Below are 25,987 nucleotides of genomic sequence, written 5' to 3'. Positions count from 1 at the left end.
GCTGCAGTGTGCCTCTGGGCTGGGAGACTGACGCATGGAGAAGGGTGTGGGCAGAGCAGGGCTGGGGCAGGCCTGCGGGGGTCCCAGAGGGAGTGGGGGAGGGGGTCAGGCTTCAAGTGAAGAGAGCAGAGGTGAGGAGGCAGTGCCTGCAGTGGCTGGGGCTGATTCACCGTCCCTCCTGGCAGTGTTGGAGGACAAACGCAGCAGGGGTCGAAGTCCTGAGCTTGGAGTGGAGTTTCCAAGCTGGCAACATTCAGGTCAGAAGGCAAAGATGACTCCACTTAAGCCCGGTCAGTTTGCTGGGGCTGCTAGAGCAAAATACTATAGACTGGGGAGATTAAACAACAGATCTTTATTTCTCACAGTTCTGGAGACTGACAAGTCCAAGATCAGGGTTTGAGCTTTGTCGGGTTGGAGGTTCTGCTCCTGGCTTGCAGATGGCCACCTTCTCATGGTGTCCTTACATGGCAGAGAAAGTGAGCCCTGGTCTCTTCCTTTTATTACACTAATCCCATCATGGAGGCCCCATGATAAACCTAATTACCTTCCAGAGGCTCCCCATTCCCCCATTACATTGGGGGTAAGAACTTTGGGGAGATACAGACATTCAGCCCATTTCATGCCCATGGCTGGGGAAGTTTAAGAATGGTCCAGTTGAGGCAGAGGGCCTGGCCCATGGCAAAGAGCAGAATAAATAGTCATTTCTTTGTTTTTGACTTTATCTCTATAGATAAATAGCTGGAAGGCAGCTATGAAGTGATATCTTCTCTGAGATGAATAATCACATTTCTCCTCTTAGCCTGAGTTCCTCTTCTTTGACTCTCTCCTCTCTGTTTCTGACTCCTGGCCCCTCCACAGACCCAGCAAAGGTCCTGTGGCAGCAGGTGTCCAGATGACTTGCTTTTCTCCTGTTTGACCCTTCTGGGCAGAGCTCAGGGCTGTGGGTGTGAAGGGGTGGAGTCTGTCTGACTGCCCTTCCCTCTCTGTTTCAGACAAGGAGTTCTTTTTCTTGGACGATGAAACCAGGCTGTGCAAAATAGCCCCTGAAGGCTGGAGTGAGCAGCCCCAGAAGAAGACCGCCTCAAATACCTTCACACTCTTTCTGAGGATAAAGTTCTTTGTCAGTTGCTGTGCACAGCTCCAGTGAGTGCTCCAAAATTTTTCGTTTGTTCCTTCAGGGACCTGTGTATGTGCTGGCTGATGTGCTTGGTGAATGGCAAATTACGCATAAATAGCAACAGTCATTGTGGTCGATCTTGCTGATTAGATTCCAATATGACAGAACAGGGGGAAGTCCGTATTTGGGTCCCGGTCAAAAGGAGAACTTGCCCTTTTGTTTCAAACGTGGTCCACTCAAAGCCAAAGTTCTCCCTTGACCCCAAAATGGCCCTCCCTGAGCAGCAGATTAGGGTTGGAGGAAAGGGTTATGTGTGGCTTGGGAGTTGGGTAATTGCCTCTTTATTCCTTTGCTTACTGAAAACAACATCTGAGCGTCAGTTTTCTCACTTGAACCACGGCAACAAACATCTCCGTGGGTGTTGTGTCAAGTGCTTGGCACACAGTAGCCCTCAACTTGTGGCAGGAGGCATGATGTGGGTAAAGGAGACCACACTCATCTTGCTGGCATCGCCCTCTGGGTTCTTTTAGCTTGCACCCCATCTTTTCTCCTTTCCCTGCTTCCCAGACTGAGAAAACCCTCCGGTTTTAGTGTTCTTTCCCCCTCTCAGCATTCCAGTGACCCTTATTCCTGCGTTTCTTTCCCAGGAACAGCCAGGCAAGGCACCAATTTTATCTGCAGCTTCGGAAAGACATCCTGGAGGGGAAGCTGTACTGCAATGATGAGACGCTGCTGCAGCTGGCGGTCCTTGCCTTACAGGCTGAGTTTGGCAACTACCCCGAGGAGGTGAGGGTGGAAACCTGGGGCCTGTGGTGGGGTCATTGGAGAAGCAGTTATGGGAACTACTAGAAATGTGGAGACTGAGACTTTGAGAAGTTTTCAGCATCTACCACTGAGATTGAGGTAAATGGCATCCATCCACTCACCCATCCCTGCATCCATATATCCATCCATGCATCCATGCATCCATGCATGCATTCATGCATGCGTCCATGCATCCATCCATCCATCTATTCATCCTTCCATCCATCCATCCACCCACCCACCCACCCACCCACCCATCCATCCACCTACCTACCCACCCATCCATGCATCCATGCATGTGTCCATCCATCCATCCATCCATCCATCCATCCACCCATCCATGCATCCATTCATCCATCCATGCATCCATATATCCGTGCATGCATGCACACATGCGTCCATGCACGCATGCGTCCATGCATGCATCCATCCATCCGACAAGCTTTCACTGAGTGCTTTGCTGGGCTTTGGGAGTACAAAGATGGACAAGTCAAGTGTCTACATTGTAATGTACTTCTAATTTGAGGTTTCTCCTAAAAACAATAATTTGCTAATTTATTGAGTTTCCATCCCCTTCATCATCACCAACAGGAAAAGACAACCTTTATTAAGAGATCACTCTGTACCTACCGTTGACCTAGACTTTTCCCACAGTGTTAACTCACTCAGTCCTCATAGCAACATTGTATTACTCACATTTTCTAGAAGAACAGTCTGAGACTCATTTGCTAGAAAATGGTAAAGTCTAAATTTGAGCTTAGGTGTGTCTGACTCCAAGGCCAGTGCTGAGTCTGCTGGAAACATTGCTTCTCAGAGCTTTACTCTTTTTGGCCAAACCCTGTCCTTGCAGCAGAATCACACATATATTCCTTTGATTGATTTTGCCTATGATGGTCTCGTATTACAGTACTCAGGGAGTTAGTAGAGGCTACTGGCTATTTAATTTGCAGATGCATCACAGCAAGGAGGGATGATGTTAAGCGATTTACTTACTTATTTAGGATTCAAAGTGGGGACACAAGATAGGAAGGAGGGACCAGCCAGGTAAGCTGTGACAGAGAGCAGTGCAACTTTGCTCTGGGTTCAGGAAGCCCCTACCCGTGTTCCAGATGAGGGGAAAGGGGCTTGGCAACAGACCTCAACTGAGACTGAGTCATGCGACCCAGCAGTGTGACGTGGCATGCAGTTGTGGAGGCCATCTCTGGCTGCGTCGGTAGAAATGGAGAGGGAAAAGTGAGCAAGCAAGGTGGGCTCCCCACCAGCCCCCTGGGCTCTCTCTTGGATGGTATTGCCATCGTTATGTGACATAAGCTGGGTGCCTCTAGGAAGTGCTTACCTTGGAGAAGCTACGCTCAAGAGAGAACCTGAGAACTGTGTGAAGGAAGAATCCACTGCTCAAAGGGAAAAATGTAAAAGGCTTAATCCCTGTTCCCCGGGGCCTTTGACTGCTTTCCGGAAAGTATCTGTACACCCATCCCCACCTCACGTACCCTCCAAGGCCAACCCCAACTTCACAACTTTCCTGGCCTCCCCACAGGTAGAAGGAACCCCACTCTGGTCCTTTTTGACATCTCCTCCACACCCCTTGGCCAGGAGAAGGGATGATTCAGCACTCTCTTGATAGCAAGTGACAGCAAATCAAGCTCAGATTGGCTTGAATGAAACGTGTAATTTACTGGTTTGCAAGACTGAAGTGTTCAGGTCCTGCCTACTGTTATGACAGGCTTCTAGTCCTTTTACTGCTTACCTGGTAGCTTCTTCCTATCTCTTTTTAGCCTCCAGGCCTGGGGTCCTACCATGCCTAGGGCTTGCTGGGCTCAGGGATTCAAATGACATCAACAGGACTTGGGCTTCTGTATCTCTGGGCCGTGCTCTCCTCTTTCAGTTTTGCCTTCGGTGGCTTCTGGATTCTACCCTCCAGGTCGCAGCCTGGAACCAAAGGGAGGGTCTGTCCCTCTCTCTTTCTCTCTTCTGCTCTCAGTAATGCCATGGAGATCCTACAGTTCTGTCTCATTGGTTCTGATGGGGTCATGTGCCTACTCAAGGCAGTCACTGTGCAGGGAGATGCCATGCTCTGATTAGTTAGATTTGAGTTACATGGCACCCCGAGAACCAGGGTAGAGTTCACACTATGCAAATACATGGACTGAGGGGAAGGAAGGATGGTTCCCATTTCCAGAAAGAGGAAATGGTTGCACATGGCTAAAAATATGTCTACCACCAGTGAGCACTTAGTGGTTGGCCATGCTACATCCTTGGTGAACAAAGGAGCTGCGTTTAGCCGAAGTTCTGAGTCTGCTGGGGTCATTTTGGTCTGGCCTTGTGTTATAGGCTGAGGAATGTTCCTCCAAAATTTATGCGTTGAAGCCTTAACCTCTGGTACCTCAAGAGTGTGACTATATTTGGAGACGGGCTCTTTAAAGGGGTGATTACATTAAAATGAGGCTTTCTGGTCGGGTCTTAATCCATTCTGACTGGAGTCTTTATCAGAAAAGATTAAGACTCACAGGGAGACACCAGGGATGCTGGAGCACAGGGGAGAGACCAGGTGAAGACAGGGAGAAGATAAGCACTTGCAAGTAAAGGAGAGAGGCCTCAGAAGAAACCACCCCTGTCAACACCTTGATCTTGGACTTCTAGCCCCCAGAGCTGTGAGAGAATAAATGTCTGTTATTGAAGACATCCAGCCTGTGGCATCGGTTATGGCATCCCAGCAGGCTAACGCACCTGGAGTCGGAGAGGGAGAAGCTGCAACCACCAGAGAGTCTGGACGCCTTGGTGGAGATCTGTGTCTTTAGTCCTCACACAGTGGGGGGTGGGGAGTGTGCCTGTTTGCCTCAGTAGCTGGGTTTAAGAGCAAGGACCAGTTCGAAAGTTAAAATGGCTCTCAAGAACAGTGGCTTTCAAATGTGCTGTGCTGTGACCCAGGATTGAAAAAGAAAAAAAGGTAGACATTATAACCCAACCCACGTGGGTATGTACATAGAACAGAACTGAAACAAAAGTTTAGGAAATAAGATGTACCCTTTCTGTACCTGTTACACATTGGTGTTTCCTATTCTATTGTAGTTCATGCTGGTTATGAACCATTAACCATTAGCTCACTAATGTGTTACAAGCTGCAGTTCGAAAACACTTTTTAGCCCATAGCATTCTCGTTTTGCTTTCTTCCCAGTAGATCTTCAGAAGGGACAGCCATGTCCAGAGTCTTCCAAGGCCCTCTTTATTCCTCACTCTGCCGCATTTTTCTCCAGAGCATTTACCACCGCCTGCGTGGTATACGCATTTATCAGCCATCCTCCACCTCCAGCACCTTCCCCAGATTCACGGAGCCTCGACCTCTCTCACTGCTGTGGACCAGAGCAGTTCCAAGACGCTCTCTGCTGTCCCCACATGGGCTCCCAAAGGCAGACACTTTCCTTTTCTCTTGTATGTGTAAAGGCAACAGATTACACAAACCCACTCATTTGGGCCCACACCCTCAGTCCTAATTTATGGAGGGCCTGCTCTACTCTTGGTATCATCTAAGCCCTATGTCAACCCTGCAAAGTCCGTGTTATTTCCATTGGCAGTTGAGGAAAATTGTGCCTCTGTGAGCTTAGGTAAGCTGGTGAGAGCACAGCCAGGACTCACTTCCAGGGCCTCGCTTCACTGTGAGCCAGGCACTGCGGTGGGCTCATCAGAGGGTGCTTGGGGAGACGCAGAGAGGAGGGCCTGCGCCTGTGTCCGTGTTGGGGGGGGGTGCGGTGTGGCAGGAGGAGAGGGCTACAGGCATTTCCCTGCAGCCCTAGCTAAGGCAGCTGTGAGGCTGGGCGGCACCACCAGCCAGATCCGGGAAAAACCTCGTGTGCCCCCCTAAGGGGCTTATATCTTGTTGGATAAATGGTTCTATGGCTGGGGGGAAAAATTTAATTTGGAAACCACTGTAGTGAAAGACTGGGAGCCGCTGCAGAATTCTAAGCAGGGAAGTGACATAATTACATTTGCATTTTAGAAAGGGAGACAAAGACATGTTGGTATAAAAATAAATCTCCTCCATCACATCAATGCGACAGAACAGCTCTTCCTCTGGGTGCATCCCCTTCCAGCCTTTGATTACACGTGGGGATGTTATACAGGTGTAAGCATTGCCGCCTGCATTTGCATTCCGCTTTCCTGCTTGCTGACGCACCTTCCTGCGGCCTTCCTTGTCATCCTCTGCGACGATGACAGTGGGAGCCTTAGCAGGGCTGGACCTCTGCTCGCTTTTCCATCCCCGCCCCTGTCGGGCATCACCCGGAAGTGCCACGTAAGTGGTAACTACTGCTGTTACTGTTCCTGTTGCTTCCGATCTTTCTTTGTGATGAATGACATAGAAGTAAATGCTTCTGCTAGGGCATTTTTAGTTGCATATTGACTTCTTCTCTTGGACATATTCCTAGCTGGGTCAAAGGTCCTAAGTGCTTGTAGGTTCATGGCAAAATTGAGTGGAAGGTACTGAGATGTCCTGTGTATTCCTTTGCCCCCACACATGCACAGCCTCCCCCATTATCAACATCCCTCACCAACATGGTACATTTGTTTCAGTTGATGAACCTACATCGACACGTCGTCGTCCCTCAGAATCCATTGTTTACGTTCATGTTCGCTCTTGGTGTTGCGCATTCTATGGGTTTGAACAAATTTATAATGACACGTGTTCACAATTAGAGTATCATACAGTAGTTTCACTGCCCTAAACATCCTCTGTCTTCCATATATTTGTCCTTCCTTCTCCCCCACCCCCACCTGCCAACCATCCCCTGGCAACTACTGATCTTTTTTTATTGTCTCCATGGTTTTGCCTTTTCTAGAATGTCATATAGTTGGAATCATACAACATGTGGCCTTTTCAGATTGACTTCTTTCAGTTAATATGCATTTAAGTCCCGCCTCCCCCCCCCACCATGTCTTTTCATGGCTTGTTAGCTCATTTCTTTTTAGCACTGAAAAATATTCTGTTGTCTGGATGTACTATAGTTTATTTATCCATTTCACCTACTGAAGGACATCTTTTGCTTCCAAGTTTTGGCAATTATGAATAAAATTGCTATACACACCCACGTGCAGGCTTCTGTGTGGACATACATTTGCAACTGCCTTGGGTAAATACCAAGAAACATGATTGCTGGATCATATGGTAAGACTATGTTTGGAAGACAAATTGTCTTCTAAAGTGGCTGTACCATTTTGCATTCCCACCGGCAACAAATGAGAGTTCCTGGTGCTCCAAATCCTCACCAGCACTTGGTGTTGTCAGTATTCTGGATTTTGGCCATGCTAATAGCATTCCGAATGCTTTTTTATGCAGCAGATTGCTGAGCAATTTCTTTCCATTTGTGTCTGAGCTTAGCTCAAAACTGGCATGGGTTAGCTCTCAGTTGAGGATTCTTAGTCCATGGCCACATGGGGATAGGTCTGTGCCATACCAGGAAATGGGGATGGTTCCCTTCAGATCCCCTCATCAGACCAACCTGCCCATCACCAGCCTTGAGAAGGCAAGATCCTCCCAGTTCCCAGCTGCCTTTCTCATGGGTAATTATCCTCACCTATGGGGAAATGACTTGGCCAAGTTTAAGCTGGGAGGGGCTGCCTAAGACCAGGACATGCTGATTCAGGAATACAAGGGCAATTTCAGCTTCCTCTGAAAGTTCTGCCTTCCTCATTCCTTATAGTGTACCCCAAGACCACCCCTCCAAAACTTTTTTTTTTTAAGTTTGCTTATTTATTTTGAGAGAGGGAGAGAGAGAGAGCGCGCGCACGCGTGAGCAAAAGCGGGGCAGGGGCAGAGAGAAGAAGAGACAGAATCCCAAGCAGGCTCCATGCCATCAGCGCAGAACCCGATGTGGGGCTTGAGCTCACGAACTGTGAGATCATGACCTGAGCTGAGATTACCCCTCCAAAACTTCTGCATACCTCTCTGCCCCAGAGTCTTTATCAGGGAACCCTGCATCAGATGGCGAATGATGCTGATCTCCTAGCTGCTCACTGTAGGGTGGCAGCCTCAGGTTCCCTAAAGAGCAGACTGGATGGAGGTTCAGGCTTGGGGTAAGGTGGGGCTCTCAGATCTCTTGTTCAGGAGACAACATCTTGATCCCCTCGTGGTGAGATGCCGGCATAGGCAAGACCTCCTTTGTGAGAATGTGACAGTGTACTAAGAGCATATGCAGACCGGAAATGCTAAATGCATAAAAAGGAACAAAGTTTTGGGGCTAGGGTTTTGCTGTGGCTTTTGGGAAGCGGTGTGGCATCGGGGAGGGTGTGAGAGCTTTGGATGACTGAATCATGTTTCTGTCACTAAGTGGTGTGATCTCGGCCCTGTTGAATGACTTCCTTCCTTGTTCATTTTGTTCATCCTGCCAGTGGCAATAGAAATATCCTCGTAGGATTGCTGTGGGATGGAAAGAGCTAATGTGTTCTGAGGACCACCTGGCATACAGAAGGTCTCAAAAACAGGTGGCCCCTTTCTTCTCTCCCTTCTATTCATGTCATACGGTTTGGGCCAACTTCTAATACAGTGTAAAATGTTACCCTTGGTGGGCACTTCAAGGGAGCATCCTTGCCCTGGCGCCCTAACTGGAGTTTGGGTTGCAGAGGCTTCTGCTGTGCTCAGAGTTCCATAAAAGGCACCTTGACTATGCCCCCCCCTTTTTTTCCTGCATCTTTCCAGCAGATAGAGAGTAAAGCTTATTTTCGAGTTGAAGATTACATCCCAGCGAGTCTAATTGAGAGGATGACTGCTTTCCGGTTGCAAGTTGAAGTCTCGGAGATGCACCGTCTCAGTCCTGTGCTCTGGGGAGAGGATGCCGAGCTGGAGTTCTTGAGGGTAAGACCTCTGTACTCTTGAGAGGGGGTGTTGGTATTTAAGGGAATGCAGCCAGCCCTCCCCTCTGGAGCTTTCTCTGGGGGATTGGATGTGCTTAGACCCACAAGGAGGTATGAGCGAGGGACTTGAGACTGGGAGGAAGGAAGCTCTAACATCCTGCAGGGCAAGGAGACTGTTCTGGGAGCAGGTGGCATATTGGAAATGATCCCCCCAAATTTAGTGGGCTGGGGTGGGGATGGTAGGGCCCTTCTTTAATCACAGAGTTCACAGTCACTTTTCTCACAGAGACATACGGGAGAACACTCAAGTACAAAACTGGGGTATGAGCCAAAAGCAAAGCCATGGGAAGACCTCTGGTTTCCGGCCTTCCAGGCAACTGTCCTCCGCACAGCACAGATGGTGTGGTTCGTGCGTATGGGTATGGCTCTGGTCTACACTCTCTTCAGCCCTGAAGCAAAAGCAGTGGCATTCCGGTCCCTGATATCTGTGGTACACACAGAGCCTAGGATGGATAGCCTTTGTACACTCCATAACATACCAGCTCTGGGCCGAGGGCTGCATGGAATGGAGACAGAGAGAACCTGCTCCCTGCCCGCCAGGGAGTTCTGCATCTCCTGGGGAGGAAAGACAGGGACCCAGAGACTTGCATAGTGTGCTATCTGATGAAAACAATAATAATGTGTCAGGATAGGAGGGAGGGGCGCTTTGCCCGGGGCAGATGGAGCTGGGAGGGGGGCACATGGGAGCCCCCACCCCCTGGCTTCCCCAGGGCAGGATGCTTGGCTGGCCTTTACAGCTGAGGAGCTGTTTCAAAAGAAGCTCCGAATTTATACATTTCCCTGTGCAAAAGTCTCTCAAGATGGATAGAAACATGTCCGTGGTTTATTTTTATCTTATTTTTTGCCTTTAATAGAGATGGGCATTGGAAAGCAGACCTGCCCAGGGGACATCTGGCCTTTTCTTTTTGGTGTGTCATTTAATAGACTGTCGGCAACACCTCGCACATGTGAGTCCACAAGCACTTCATCTGAAACGCCCTGATGGCAAGGCACTCACCGCTTCCTATAACCCAGCATTCGTGCATGCTGCTTGTAAGAGGATGCGGCCTTCCTTTGATGAGGGACAAGTGCGCACCTCAAAGCCATCAGCGCACGTCTGATGGAGGGTGGCCACAGAACCACAGAACCAGGCGGGGAAGCCAAGGGCTAGGGCCTGCGGGGGCCCCTGTAGGACCGAGAATGCCCACCTGATCCCCCCTCCCGAGGCTCCAGCTTTGTTTGCCTGGCTCTGTGTCCCTCCCTCTCCTGGTTGATTGATGGAATTGATTGTGAAGGAAGCCACCATCTCATAAGCAGAAATACAGGAAGACTTTGCCTCAGTCATTGCTGGAAAACATTGAATAGATTTGGCTTCATTCGCATGCCATCTTATCAGTGTTGAGGAATACTGGCTTTTAGTTCCCCGTGGTGGCTAGTTGGGCTTGCTAAGGCTGTGTGCCAGCCCTGGGGCGTGAGACACCCACACGAGAGGGCTTTGTGACCCCCAGAGCACATTGCGACCCTTCTCTTTTGGGTGAGTGTGTGTTAAGCAAAATCTCCCCCACCCCCATAATGATAAAAGTAACAATTTGCTCGGAATTCTGTGGAGACAGCACAGTTATATTTTGTCGCATTAATTCTTTGTTCTGTGCGTTCACACTGTGTATACACATACACATTTAAAATTGGGTTTATATTATAGATGCAGTTTTGTGTATTTTTATAATCGCCTCTCACCAACATTTTGAAACTTTATTTTAAATCAGCACACGGTGTACCCTAAATTTTTTCTCAATACTCTGTTGTTTGGCACATAAATTGTTTTTAATAGGGGGCTATCTTAAACAATACTGAGATTAGCACTTTTTCTACATAAGTCTTTAGCTGCATTGGTGCTTAATTTCTTAGGGATAGAATCTCATGAGTGGAGTTACCGGGTCTCAGGTTATGAACGTTGTAAATGTTGTTGACAGATATTGCTAAGACACTCTACGTTTTAGTCCTTTCTATACTTTTCTTGTCCTCTCTACTAGGCTGTAAATGTCAGGGCCCTGAATTCTCAGAGCCCATCACAGAGCCCAGTTACTTCACGAAGAGTCACTGGATTATCTAATTACAGTTCCTCGTGGCTCCTCTTTTCCATTATCAGATGGTGCCTCTTGGCCTCCAGTTCACCGATGACTAATTCTGCTAGTTCATCATCTCACACTAGAAGACTTGGCGGAAATCCAGTTTGGGTAACGCTGAACAGCATACTCTGGAAGATTCACAACTACATTAGCATATTAATCCCAGAACAACCTGTTCAAGGTTTACTCAATGTTTTCCAAACTTCTTCAGCCATGGAACCATTTTTTCCCACCTAACTAGGGGTTTCATATTCTATTAAGACATTTTGTTTCTTTTCTTTCTTTTTTTTTAGCAGTTGAAATCATACTGGCTGTACCCTGTGTTTTACCCCACTTAGCATTGTAACATGTGCATTCCCCAGATAATTACAAATGCTTTGTAAATCTCCTTTCTAAAGGCTGCCTAATGATCCCTTTTAAAGCAGTATTGCCTTTAGGAAATATTTATCTCTGGCAGCTGGTCCCCCAGCCCAACCTCGCTAGTCGACACCAACCATGAGAAGGGTTTGTCTTAATTACGCGGTATATTTTCTTAGGACGGATCCCTAGGAATGGAATTACAGGGTCAAAGGATCATGAGTTGTTATCAATTTCTTGACGGACCAGCCTGTTTGTTTCAACAGTTTTCAGTACAGCAAGGGTACTGCATAGGCTGGGAGCCAGGAGAGCCTGGGTCCGGTCTAAACCTGGCTGCTGTTATAGGGGGCAGGAGAAAATAGTGAGATGCCTCTAGGCACCTGGAAATACAGTGACCCTCTGAGGGCAATCGGCAACTGCAACATGGAATGACCAGGAGAGGCACTACAGAAAATTCCCTAGTAGAGCATGGAGACATAGAGAACATTATTTATTTTTTACAGATTGAAAATGCCCGCGAGGATCTTATGCATATGCACCCATGTTTCCAAACTTTACAGAAACTCTGAATTTTAGTTGTGAAGAGTGGAGTTGCGGAAGGAATCAGACTCGTACTTCCATTTGTGACTCCGAAGTGTATCTCTGGTTTTTGATTTGAAAAGAGGTAGCTACACCTGTCTGTTGTGATCGTTGTGAAGGTTAACGTGAAGATTAAGTGACATCATCCAGGGGAAACGTTTAGGATGGCGCTTCACCACTTAAAAATTTTGTCCCTCTAAGTACTTGAGGATCACGTCCTTCTCTACATAATTAAAAAATAAAATTAAATACTAAACAATTTCCAAATGTAAGCAAGTCTAGCAAAGACCTCTTTATTCTAGTGAAGACCATTTTAAGGCTTTACACTTTTTTAGAAATATCACATCAAATTATTTAAAAGAATTTTATCGTATTGGTTTGAGATGACTCTAGTATCTTAAGCACATGCCTAGCCTGGCCATTGGATATTTCAGCCCCAATGCTCAATGAATAGTGTTTTGGAGGCTACTGCTGATGACATTGATGGTGATGAACAGTGTCTCCAAAGTTAAAACAAGGAGGCTCAGGGCCCAGAAACTTAATCAAGGTCATGTGAAGAGCTGTAGGCTCTGCAGGCAGCAGAACCTGTCTGAAGAGATTATTTATTTTTTATTATTTTATTTTATTATTTATAAGAAAGATAGTGCATGTGAGCAGGGGAGGCAGAGAGAGAGAGAGCGAGAGAGAGAGGGAATCTTAAGCAGGCTGCACACTTAGTGTGGAGCCTGACACAGGGCTCGATCCCACAACCCTGGGATCATGACCTGAGCCCAAATCAAGAGTCAGGAGCTCAACCAACTGAGCCACCCAGGTGCCCCTATCTGCAGAGATTATTAACAGAAATAAAAAATACAGCAAGGATCCTGAGAAAGGAGCCCTCAGAAGTCGTAATTTCTCTCTATTTTTGTTACCCCGTGTGGCAGTGGGAGAAATTGGCCAGGGCAGACTGCTCTCTTTTGCAGGGTAGAGATGGGATACCAGATCTCACCAATGAAACCCTTCTGAGAGGGTTTCCAGTCCCTGGAGCAAGAAGTCCCTGCTGTGAGTCCCGGTGCATCAGCCTTCTGATGAGGACTGGAATCTTTCAGGTGAAGACGAAGGTGGTAGACCCCAGGATAGAGATGTGATTACCAATCAGACATAAAAACATTTGCGTCAAATTTGTACCCCGATCTCTTAAGAGTTTGGTGGGCCTGATGCAGTCCCCATCTCTGATTGACCCTCAGGGCTCTGACAAAATTCAGTCTCCTGACCTGGTAAATTGAGGACAGACCTTGGGCTATGGGGACCTGGCCAAGGCACTGCCACATGGTGAGAAATGCCAGTGATTGTTCATTTTTTTTCTGCAGGATGTTCATGGCTTATCTTGCTTTAACAGTGATGCTAGCCACCTGGAAGGTTGCTTTCTGTGCCCAGGACTCAGTTTTTCTGTAAAAATCTATAAAGTGAAGGGTTTGTACGAGATAATATTGCAATAGGCCTTGGTGGACACAATTATGAAAAAGAATCCTTTACCTTGAGGTGACCTAAAAGAGTCTGCATTCTAAAAACTTGCTCAGAATATTATTATTCTGTTGTATCATTTTCATAATAACGTGTTCCAAGTGTTTTGTTTTAGGTACTCCATGAAAAAAGGATTCCTAGGGTTAATAAGATAGGAAATGCTATCATATTAGAGGTGAGAAATTTTGTAGTAAGGAGATCTGTTTGACTCAGTGTTTCCTAAACTCAGTTTGCAATTCTACTCTTTTTAAAATTTTTTCAAGACGTCTGTTAAAATGGTTTGGAGCCCATTATTTTGGATTAGTGTGACTTGTCTCTTCTTAACTGGCCTTTTTCTTGCTGTAGGTCACTCAGAAACTCCCAGAATATGGTGTGCTGGTTCACCGAGTCCTCCCAGAGAAGATGACACGAGAAAGTGAGATGGCCTTGGGGATCTGTGCCAAGGGCATCATAGTGTACGAAGTGAAAAACAACAGCAGAATTGCAACTTTACGCTTTCAGTGGAGAGAAATTGGAAAGATTTCTACTTGTGTGAGTATCACTCAGTTGATAAAGGTTTCAATTTCCTTTGATCTGTTGCCCCTTCAAAGGCGCAGTGGGGTCCTGTGATCATCTTCTGACCAGATAAGGTCACGGACTGTCTAACCAGTACTAACCAGTACTCCGAGGTACTGTGGCATGTTTGGAAGAAGCCTACCGGGGGCCTGGAGAGTTCTCAGGGCGCTATTTCTCCCCACCATGTCTTGCCCAGTCCCTCTATACCCCCAATCAGCCATCAGCCATCAGCCAAAAGAGCTACTACGCCTTTCCTCTGTGTAGAGGTCTCTTAATTTGGGGAATCCACTGATGTTGAAAGCAAGGTTGGTGGTGGGAGATGGGAGGGGAGAGTCTGCTGTAGGCAGGGTGAAATCTGCAAGGTTTTGAAACATTTCCCTTGTGTTTCAAATTTTCCCCGTGCGCACAGCATGCTGAGGCATCTGGCCTGTCTCCTGTGAACTACAGGTGTGCTACAGGACACTGGGGACTGCAAACTTTGATACCCACTGAAAATTGAAGAGCCTTTTTTTAGAAACAAAAAATCCCTGTTAAATGTATAATGTTTGAAACTGTATTTCAACGCCATTTGCATGAGTATTTATATACTTCCTGAATTTAGTTACAATAAATCTGCCACCCAAAGCATTATGTGTGTCCCCACATGAGAGTGTTCTGGTCCCTAATCTACCTGCCTGTCCTGTGGGTCACTGAAGCCAGTATGCCATTACTTTAGCGATGATTTCGTTATCAAATGTGAAGTTCTTTGTCTTTTGGCCCATGCAAAAAATTAGCTTTTTCTTTCCATTTAATTTTCTTTTAGGGTTTTAAGAATTTTCCTACTGATTAGATTGCTGTTTTAATAATCAGCAATCGGATGTTAGCTTTTCCTAAGTGGAACCTAATTGTTTCTTCCATCTTGGCCATTGAAGATAACATATTGTTCAAATACCACTCTTGATAGTATTTAATGATAAATTATTGTTTGTCTTGGGACACCTGGGTGGCTCTGTTGGTTGAGCATCTATATGACTCTTGATTTCAGCTCAGGTTGTGATCCCAGGGTCGTGGGATGGAGCCCCGCATAGGACTCTGTGCTGAGTGTGGATCCTGCTTAAGATCCCCTCTCTCTCTCCCTCTCCCCCTCTGCCCCTCCCCACTTGCATGTGCATGCGTGTGCATGCGCTCTTTCTCTGTCTGAAAAATAATTGTTTGTCTTTAGAAAAAAAGCTTATATCTAAAAGTAATACCTGAACAAAATTTAATTGAGTTCATTAAAGTGGCTTATAATACACTATTAGGAAATTGACTTTTTCCCAAATATTTTTGACCATATCTAAAAGTAAACAACATTTATATTTGTAATTTCTAAAATAATTTTAATGACTCGACTTACTTTAATTCAATTGAAAGATTATTTGAGGAATTTTAATGATTAAATTAATTCTATACTATTGCATTGCTTCTTATTTTCTTTAGGTCATGGTTAATTCAAAATTTTCAAAGAAATTTGTTTTAAAACATCTGTAAAAAGGCATATAACCTAAAATATAATTTTGAAAAGTAGAAATTTGACATTATAAAGTTGAACAATCCCTTTAAGTAAATGCTTTATATTTAAGTTGTTTTAATGTTTATAGATACTCATTTTCCTATGGCCAGGGACAATTTCTTGATTAAAGCTGGAAAATCATCAGGTTCACAAGACAGACTTAGTAGCTTAAAATAATAAAACAAAGCAAAGCAAAGCAAAGCAAAGCAAAACAAAACAAAACAACCTTGCCACTAATTAGGATTTCCATGCCCTGATGATCATCCTCTTCCTCAGCATGAATGTCTTTTTTGTGGCAAAGTCATCCCATGAAATAATGTCACCAATTGCTTGCCACAAATTAGGCATCTTGCACAGAAAACGGGGAACTCTATGAACAATACAGGAGTGAGCTCCAGCAGCTGGTCTGAAATTTGCCTAAAAGCAGAAGCCAAGATACTTCAAATAATTGCAGACCATTCATCTTTCCAGCCTGCAGGGAAGTAGCAATCGAGATAGAAAAAGATGTCATTTTCGAAGACTGTGATTTACAGGTGTGTTGGCAGCCTGTCTGTGACAGAGACAACATCAATTCAGATTATTCAGTTGAGAAAGTGTTGGTTGTAGAATGATGAACCTCCCCGAGTTAGCAACTGTTCTCGGTGATTAGCAGTAGTTAAAATGCTTGAAGAGAAATGCACGAGGGCAGGAGAGGATACAGGCTTTGTAGAGCTCTCTTTAAGAAAAAGAATACAGTGGCTCAGTCAGTTGAGCCTCCAACTCTTGATTTTGGCTCAGGTCATGGTCTCAGGTTGTGAGATGGAACCTGAGTTGACTCCGTGCCGAGGGTGGAGCCTACTTGGGAGTCTCTCTCTCTCTCTCTCTCTCTCTCTCTCTCTCTCTCCTTAAAAAAGAAAATGTTGTTCTCTGTATGTAGTGTGTCCTTTTTGGGCTCCTAGGTGACTCAGTTGGTTAAGGTCTGATTCTTGGTTTCAGCTCAGGTCATGTCTCACAGTTTGTGGGTTTGAGCCCCATGTTGGGGACTTGGGATTCTCTCTCTCCCTCTTGCTCTCTGACCCTCCCCCACTCATGCTTATGCTCTCTCTCTCTCTCTCTCTCTCTCTCAAAAAAGGAAAATAAACATTAAAAAAAAAGAAAAAAGAAAACAAAGTTCTGAGTACAAACTATGAAATGAAAGTGAATAGTCATTTAGAGTGAGAAAAGAAATCACCAAAGCTTGTGAATTTAAAAAAGTGAACAAATACTGCAAAACTATGAAGCCAAAAAGTGCTACTTTTATTAATGAACTCCCTGATGAGCTATAATTTCTTTCTTCTTTCAAATGTTGGTGGCATGTGCTCTGATTTTGTTTTCCATGTCATGGCACTTCTGTAGTATTTTCTCTAGAGGCAATAGAAATATAATTCAGACTTTCTTCTAGCATGGCTGGCTGAAAGTTATTTTTATTATTGGTAAGATGCATAAAACATGCAGCTTTGCACAGAAATGCACTTGCTCTTTGCAGTGCCGCTGTGGGCTTCTGTGCAACAAGTGAAGGGAATCTAGTAAATTCTATTTCATGTGATTCCTATCCATAAAGGAAAAATATCGTGTGATGTATTGAGAGTGCAGTATATACAGTTATAAAGCATATCCCTGATTGGATGGAAATGCCAGTTGATAGGGGTGTTTTTAAGAATTAAACTACAGTTTTTCATTTCTTACAACTGAAGATATCTGTCAGACTGGCCTCTGGCTCTGAACATTTTAAAGCTCGCTTTCCACGCTTTGCAAGAACAGGTGAAGACTTGGCCAGAGCCCCTCCAGGACTCTCAACTTCATTAGCTCCAATGGCAAAATGGTAAAACAATGCTTTGAAGTGAACGTGATGTTATGGAAGCACCGAGTGTGTTTGTGGCGCAACGACAGGGGTGTAAATACGTTTTTCTTGTTTGTACGGAAAACTCTGAGATTCAAGTTTTACATCACCTTGTTCACAGAGCAGCTCGCCTGTGTGAAAGTTTGCTCGCGGATGTGCGTGTCTCATTAAATGACGTTATCAACATGGAAAAAAAAAAATCCAGACTACTAAAGTCAAGATTGTTTGCAGCTTTCTGACAGGAAATTCCACTCTTTGTGGTGTGTAATACCTTAAAGCATTAGTGTCTAAAAGGAGAGTTTTGCCAAGAGTTTATGAGTTGAAAGAAACGTGTGTGTGTGGATGTGGATGATTCTCTCTTTTCAGATTTGTCAAGGAGTAGGTATTAGATTTTTACAAAATGACAATACTTACCTAAATTTTTTTTAATACTTGGGTGCACTTAATGTAACATTGTCAAGACTATATGAGAGCATATCAACATGTACTGACCAAAGGGATGGATTCCAAGCAAATATTCAAGTTTGGAAAAGCAAATATTCGACTGCTGGAGTTCAGGCATCATTATAATTGGAATATTAAGAAAAAATTATCAAGGATGTTAGGGAAGCGTCTGAGTGTTTGAGAAAATACATTATTAAAAAAATGCTAGATATGGTATAGTTCGATTGGATTCCAAGTCCACTCATATTAGTATAAGGAGGTTCAACATTACATGTGTCAATACAGTGAAAGAATATTCAGAAAATGCTCAGATTTTTAAAATTAGGTTATGGGCAAAAAAGTTTCTCAGAGGAAAAGTAACGAATAATTATCTGCCTTTTGTTAATACTTGACAGTGTGGGTGGAGCTTCTTGGAAATGCTAACTACTATGAATTAAAAGGGATTAGCATTAACCAGGATCAGGAGTTTCAGGGAACCCTTTCAAGCATAAGCCCTGTATTTATAAAGTTATCTTTCTAAGAGCAAGCTCAAAGTTCTTACTGAAATACCTAGAATATCTAGAGATTTTATTAAATTTTTTAAAGTTTACTTATTTATTTTTGAGATAGAGTGGGGGGGGGGCAGCAGAGAAAGAGAGGGAGAGAGAGAATCCCAAGCAGGCTCTGCACTGTCAGTGCAGAGCCTGATGTGGACTGTCAGTGCAGAGCCTGATGTGGGGCTCGAACCCACAAACCATGAGATTGTGACCTGAGCTGAAACCTCAGTCAGACGCTTAACTGACTGAGCCACCCAGGTGCCCCATAGACCAGAGATTTTATTTAGAAGTTATATTTAAATCCATACTTAATATCATCTCTATTTACTTTGTATTCGATTGTTTTTATTAACATCGTGCATTGAAAATAGTTATGGATCTTTTCCACAAAGCTCCATATAGATAATCCCATGTAGATAATCCTCTCCAGTTTCTCCCACTGAGCTGAACAATATTATCACCTTGTATGTGGGCCCTGAAGGTATAAATGAGGAGAAGGATTGCTTGGTGATGTGGCTTCAATTCCTGCTGCATTCTGAGGACTCTTGGTGTGTTTCCTCATCTGTAGAATGAGGATAATGGTATGACCTCCCTCATTCTGTAGCCTTGAGGATGAAGTGAATCAATACCCAGAAAGCACTTAGAACAGAGCCTTGTCCATACAGTAAGTAATACGAGGATACATACAGCGATCTTATCTTTTCTCTAACCCTACCAGCTGAAATTTTGTCTGCACCTTCTGGGAGTTTGTGCAATGAAAACTGTAGGTAACTTAATGGCCTTTCAAAATGCACACGGGGGATTATGTTCACTCCTTGCCGAGGGCCACGTGTGTGCCTGGCTCATTTCGTATTTTATTTTAGCGTACTTCCTGGCGGATAGCCATGACCCGATAAACAAACATTTGCTTTGTGAATGAAGAAAAAAAAAAGGGATTTTCTTAATCAAAGAAAACATATTGGGCCATGGTCAGACAGACAGTACCTGTCACACACTTCTGGATGCCTAGTACGTTGATATTGAATGGAGGGCTCCAGCATTTGATAACTCTCTGGACACTTGTGCTTCAAGGATGGTCAAAATGACCAATACATTCATGTCCTTGTTTGCTTCCTTCAGCGAAAGAAGTTCACCATCACAAGTGGCATCACTGGGAAAAAGCACACGTTTGTCACTGATTCGGCCAAGACCTGTAAATATTTACTGGGACTCTGCTCTGCCCAGCATGGATTTAATGCCCAGATGAGCTTCCTGCCAGTTGCAGCTGGTGAGTAGACACTATATTCTCAACCTCCAGGTCGGAAAGTTTGTTGTTTCATAAAATAATTTGTGTAAATGTATACAGTTGACCCAGAAACCTCCACAAAATTTTAGATGTCTCTAACAACTCAAGAAATACCATCTTAAAATGAAATACGCTTTGTTTTTCTTTGGTAAATGCTGAAATAAGTAACATGGTGGTGGGTGGGGTAAATGGATACCATCTTTCTGAAGTACAATTGGGAACATATATCAAAAGCCTTTAAAAAAAAGTGCATGTCCACTAGCCCTGCAATTTTGCTTGTTGACAAATATTTATCCAAAGGTGATAAATATGGAAACACACAGTTGTTTATGGGCTCATGGGTATTCACTAGAACGTTATTTGTGATAGTGACCGTTTGGAAGCAAGCTAAGTCCCCAAACACGGACGACTAGCGAAATAAATCACAACACATGTCTATAAGTTAGACATTAGAGTCAGTTTTGGAGACTGATGGCACGTGAAAATGTACATAATATGGTGCTCAATGAGGGAGAGCAAAACACGAAGCCGTATCTTGGCGTGGATAGAGCTCTCTGCAATGATGGGCTATCTACACCATTCTTTATGGGGGGCACTACCAATTTGTACCTCCTGAGCACTTGAAAGGTGGCAAATAGAACTGAGGAACTAAATTTTCTATTTTATGTAATTTTAACTAACTTACATTTAAACCTAAATGGCCACATGTGCCTACTGTATTGGATAGCACGGGCATAGACACCAGGATAGTAATTTGGTTGGTGTTAATGTGTTATAAAATGAGAAAGGAAGAATATGGAAATGAACTGCACCAAAGTACCTTTGTGGGCTTGTTATTCCCTTTGTGAGTCAGGCACACAGACATGATTATTTCCCCTTTTGTGTGTTTTTCAATAGTCACCAAACTTTAACAATGCACATGTATTATTGCTTTAATTAGGAAAGAGACTATTAGTGAAAATGAGGCCACACATCACAAAAGACTAGTTCATATTTACTGAATATTTAGGAAGTGCTAGGGAACCATTTGTTACTGTTATTAGTACTTTCCCAGGCAGTATGCTAAGCCCTTCCATGAATTATCTCATTTATGCTCGTAATACACTGTTTCCTTAAACCCCAATTGTCTGGCAGCTGAATGAGGCAGGGACCAGCATTACTGGGGGAAGCAAATTGAAGCATGGAGAAGTTAAGTGACGTGCCAGCTGGGTGCCAGGGCTGAGGTTTGAACCTGTGGCTCCCCTAGCCTAGTGCTTGTGCATTTCACTCTGCAGTACAGCCTTTCATAACCTGCCAGAACAGGGACTTTCGGACTAGAGAAGTTTGGCTTCGCGTGTTGGATTTATCACATTTGCTATTGATCTCTAAGCATTATTTATTCTTTACTTAGGAAAGGGAACAATATAATATAGTCGTTTCAGCCTTCATATTCATCCAGTGGTCTCTTCATGAACATCATCAGGGAGCTTGCTAGGGATCCAGAATCTCAGGCACCATATGGATCTACTGAATAAGTCTGCACTTGACAAAGAACCCAGGTGATTTGGATACACATAAAGGTTGAGAATCCCTGGCTTGGAATGTGGCCCCTGCAGCCCAGTAGACTCAGGGCAGTGACATTTACTAGCTGTGTGACTTTGGGCAGCTCACTTGCCTTCTCTGAGCCTTGGTGTCCTCAGGTGAGCACACCGGCATCTCTTGGGCTAGTATGTATGGTGTTTCTAGGTCCATGTCTCATGTTCATGGCTCCGTGTGGGAAGTAATAGCAGCTTCTGCTTGTGGGGATTTTGTTCAGTGCTATCCAGTTCATGTGGAGACGGTGAATGCTGGGTTCTGTGGTCCTGGGACACGGCATCAACCAGGAAACGAAATCACTGAGTGTTTTGATGCAGAACGAAACATAGAAAACAAAGGGGGTATATTAGCAGCAAACCAAAATAAGCTATAAATATTTCACTGAGATCACAGAGTGGCAGTTTTAGGATGTTTGCAGGGAGCTGGAGATAATGAATGTAAATTAATTATATTTTACCTGCTATTGCTGAGATACAGCGTGAAACATCATCAATATTGCTTTTACTGCCTAATACCACTGAATGTAAAATATTTATACAGATCCACAGGCTCCCTTGCAAAACTAGACCTTGTAGGCTTATTTTGCTCATAATATATTATTCTCTCAAACTGCAAATACTACCAGCCTAAGAGTTTTCAGGAATCTAACATTTGCATTAAAAGGATTATTTCAGGCAATTTTTCTTTGTTGGGCTGGGTTGAGGTGATGCTACTCTCTTGTATTTTTTCTTTTACTGCATTATTATTGACATAAATATGTAAGTTTAAAGTGTAAAATATGATTGTTTGAACACCTATATATTGCAAAATGATTGCCACAATAACGTACTTAAAACCTCCATCCCTTCCCCTAATTACATTTTGTGTGTGTGTGGTGATAACGTTTAAGAGCTCCTGTCTTGGGGCGCCTGGGTGGCTCAATTGGTTAAGCGTCCGACTTCGGCTCAGGTCATGATCTCACGGCCCGTGGGTTCGAGCCCCGCGTCGGGCTCTGTGCTGACAGCTCGGAGCCTGGAGCCTGCTTCCGATTCTGTGTCTCCCTCTCTCTCTGACCCTCCCCCATTCATGCTCTGTCTCTCTCTGTCTCAAAAATAAAGAGACATTAAAAAAAAATAAAAAAAAAGAGCTCCTGTCTTAACAACTTTCAAAGATATAATAGAGTATTGTTAACTATAATCACCATGCTATGTATTAGATCCCCAGAACTTATTCATCTTATAGCTGGGAGTGTGTACTCTCTGTCCAACATTTTTCCATCTCCCTTAACCTCCCTTACCACCCCCCGCCCCCAGGTCCTGGCAACTACCATTCTCCTCTCTGCTTCTATTGGTTCAGCTTTTTAGATTCTGCATATAAATGAGAGTACACAATATGTGTTTTTCTCTGACTTATTTCACTTAGAATAATACTCTTAGAGTCCATCCATCTTGTCTCAAATGGCAGGATTTCCTTCTTTTTGACGGCTAAAAAATATCATATATATGATGTATAAATATCATATATGAGGTATATATACACACATTATGTAAAATATATCATATATAAAATATATCATATATAAAAATACATATACACACATTGCTTCTTCCGTTCTTTTGTTGATGGACACTTGGGTTGTGTCCATGTCTTGGCTATTGTATATAACGCTTCAGTGCACACGGGGTATACGTATCTCTTCAATGTAGTGTTTTGATTTCCTTCAGGTGCATGCCCAGAAGTGGGGATTGCTGGATCATACGGTAGCTCTATTTTTAATTTTTTGAGAAGCCTCCACACTGTTTTCCATAGTGGTCGCACCAGTTTACATTCCCACCGACAGGGCACCAGGGTTCCCTTTGTTCCACATCCTCACCAACACTTGCTGTCTCTTGTCTTCTCGGTAGTAGCCATTCAGACAGGTGTGACATCTTATTGTGGTTTTGATTTGCATTTCTCTGTTGATGAGTGATGTTGAACACCTTTTCATTTGCCTGTTGGCCGTTTGTATGTCTGCTTTGGAAAAATTAGACAATTTTTCTTTGCCTTTAAAAATATTTCTTCACGTTAGAAACTCTGTCTGCAGACACTATTTTCAGTGATTGCATCCAGCTAAGAACCGGCCATGTCCATCTATCTAACGGCCCCATATGGCCTTCAAACTCAGCGTGTCCATGATTGATCTCATCCTCCCACACAACTCTCTCCACCATGATCTTTGTCTTGTTCAATTGAGACCACCCACTCACTCTGCAAGAAACTGGGTGGGGGAGGGGGTCTGAACCCGCATCCTCTCATCACATCCCACCTGTCCCCAAGTGCTCTCAACTGGGCTCACTGCTGGCCGTCATGTCCGTCTAATTTGTCTTGCTCTTGGCCTTCAAAGTGACCTTTTAAAAGCACCAATATGATTGTGTTCTTTCAGGCTGAAAATTTGCAGGGGCTTTCTACTGTCTGCAGGGAAAAGCCCAGACTTAGGATGGCATGTCAGACTCTTCCCAGCCTGGCCTGAAGCTTCACTTATGTCTTGCCCTGAGTCCTTCTCTTTGCTCTCCGGCTACACTGCATGTTGTCTTGCAGCCTGCTGAACACATGAAGTTATCTCACGTGCATAATTAAGCCTGAGATCACTGTCCCTTTGGGCCCTGGTGATCAGAAGGCTGAGCATGTCTCGGATACATCCCCATGCTGCTGCCTTTGTCTCTGTGTCCTGGGCACCTCCATTTCTAGTATAGACTGTGGAGTCAGCTGACTTGAGTGTAGGTCCTGCCCTACCACTTACAAGCCCTGACACCTTGAGCAAATCATTAGCTCTCTCTTAGCCTCCATTTCCTCCTCTATAAAATGGGTATAATAATATCTACCCGACAGGGTTATTGTGGAGTTTAAATAAGGCCATATAGCGAACATGTTCACCACGGTCCCTGTCACATAATAAGCATTCAGCATACGTGAGTTGTTGTGTTGATGTTACTGTTGTTGTTGCCTCGTGTCTGAATGGGCCCAGGCTCTGGAGGAAGATACTATACGACTTGTGCAAAAGCTGCAGGTCATATTTAACTTGACTATAGTCCTTTGTTCTTTCTTGCCCACTGTGGGTGAGTAATAGTACCAAACGTCTCAGACACAGAAAGTTCTCAAGAAATATTTATAAAAGGCTACCTTGTTCAGGGGGCACAGCCCTGGCAAGGAACCAGACACGAGTGTAGCAAAGGGGGTTCTGCCTGAGAAAAATCGATGCTCACGGACACCCTCAGAGTGGAAGCACTTCACCGTGCTTTAGATACGCGTATATGCAGACAGAGAAAACTGCAGCCACACAGGCGCCATGTGCCCAAGCATTTTTTCCTTCCCCGTTTTAGCAGGGAGCAGATGGCCCGAATATAGTCATCATTTTCCTTTTTCAAAATACAAACTTGGCTTTATAAAGCCTAGTTAATTTAAGAACTCTATCAATCAAATCTCAATTTCTTATGAATGACATGAATAGTGAAGTGGTAAGAGTCACTTACATGCATGGTCTCGAGTCAGGGGATTCATCAGAGCCATTTATTACATCCTTCCACATGAAGGAGAAATGGAAGTTTGAGGCTGGGAGGCTCAATACACCTGATACGTATTCATATTTAAGAATATTGGATCTTAAATATTACCAGGGAAACTAAACTGCGTACAGATTAAAGACTGCAATCCAGGGGCCAGGGCCTGGTTTTAGAGCCCAGGTAATTTGAAGACCCACTTGTTACATTTGGGAGGACAGTTTTGTAAAGGCACTGAGCAGAGGGGATGCGACAGCAGATGTTACACAAGGCTCTGCTGACATTTGTGACATCGCCCTGAGTGTTAACACCCATCAGACCCTTGGCTGGGGGCTTGTCAGCTGCAGGGGGAGGGAGAGAATCCTCTTACCTTTGTTGTGTTTCCGAGGTCGCTTTCACTAGTGAGTGCTAATTAGGAAGGCTTGGCTAACTGCAAGGACCCCGTGAGTCAGCCTGAGGATAAATTGTGGAGAAAGAAAAGCAACAATAGAAACCGGGGTCTGTGATGTGTTGTTGCCCTGAGAGTGATACATCGAGGGTCATGCTTGCGTGTGTTTATGTTGTTTATCTTTTTCTTCCAAGTTTCAGACCATGATAAGTGTGTGCAAATGGCCAATACGAGTCTTGCACACCTGGTCCAGTCTCAGCCTCTCACTTGGATTCAGCGGCTGTCGGACTCGGAAAACGCGCTGTTCACACCCGCACCCGGGCCGGAAGCCACTGCAGGGGGCCTGCGGCGCTTGTCTCTGGATAACTTCACCTTGGAAACCAGCAAGGAGACTGCGGCACGGAGGATCCGAGGCAGGTGGGTTTAACACATCCGTTCTCTAAGTCCACGCCACCTTGTACTTGGCCCTCCGGGGCACTCTGTACCTGAAGAAGTTACTTAAAAGATGTCGGATATCTAAGGGGAGTATATGCTCACTCAACTATCAGCCAGTTCCATGGAGATTTCCTGAAGGCGGGCTCTGGGCAAAGTCTATGCTAATGTCACAGGGCAGACACACCATCCCCCTGGGCTGCTCTATGTTGTTCTGGTGGAGAAAGAACTAGGTGATGGAACAAAATCGAAGAGGACAAAATAAACAAGTTGTCATTAGCCTGTCTGGCCTTATCATGAGCCAAGTACTGTTCTAAGCATTTGCACACATCAACTGATTTTACCCTCACTACCCTGCGAAGAGGTTTCTGTGGTTCTTCCAAGTGTACAGGGGACAAAATGGAGAGTTCGGGCTTTGAGCCCATCTGACCCTGGCATCCACACTCCTAACCTTTATACTACTCTGTCTCTCTACTGATGGATTGCTTGTCATTTGA

General features: G+C 44.6%; 1 protein-coding gene across 2 annotated transcripts in view; it reads left to right on the top strand.

Moving 5' to 3' along the window:
- Nucleotides 1-25,987, top strand: part of FRMPD2 (FERM and PDZ domain containing 2) — a 96,203-nt gene that overhangs the window by 35,002 nt on the left and 35,214 nt on the right. Inside the window, exons 11-16 of one of the 2 annotated variants that reach the window (XM_086680215.1) lie at nt 993-1,143; nt 1,765-1,903; nt 8,613-8,765; nt 13,717-13,902; nt 19,415-19,562; nt 25,253-25,475. In XM_086680215.1, coding sequence (XP_086536341.1) covers nt 993-1,143; nt 1,765-1,903; nt 8,613-8,765; nt 13,717-13,902; nt 19,415-19,562; nt 25,253-25,475 — 1,000 coding nt within the window. Of the gene's footprint in view, nt 1-992; nt 1,144-1,764; nt 1,904-8,609; nt 8,766-13,716; nt 13,903-19,414; nt 19,563-25,252; nt 25,476-25,987 lie in introns of both variants that reach the window. The other variant, XM_025918071.2, reaches the window with a different exon arrangement.

Source organism: Puma concolor, chromosome D2 (assembly GCF_028749965.1).
Source record: "Puma concolor isolate L17-30 chromosome D2, mPumCon1.1.hap2, whole genome shotgun sequence".
NCBI lineage: Eukaryota > Metazoa > Chordata > Mammalia > Carnivora > Felidae > Puma > Puma concolor.
The sequence above is the reverse complement of the archived record's forward strand: the minus strand, read 5'-3'. Positions and strand labels throughout refer to the sequence as shown.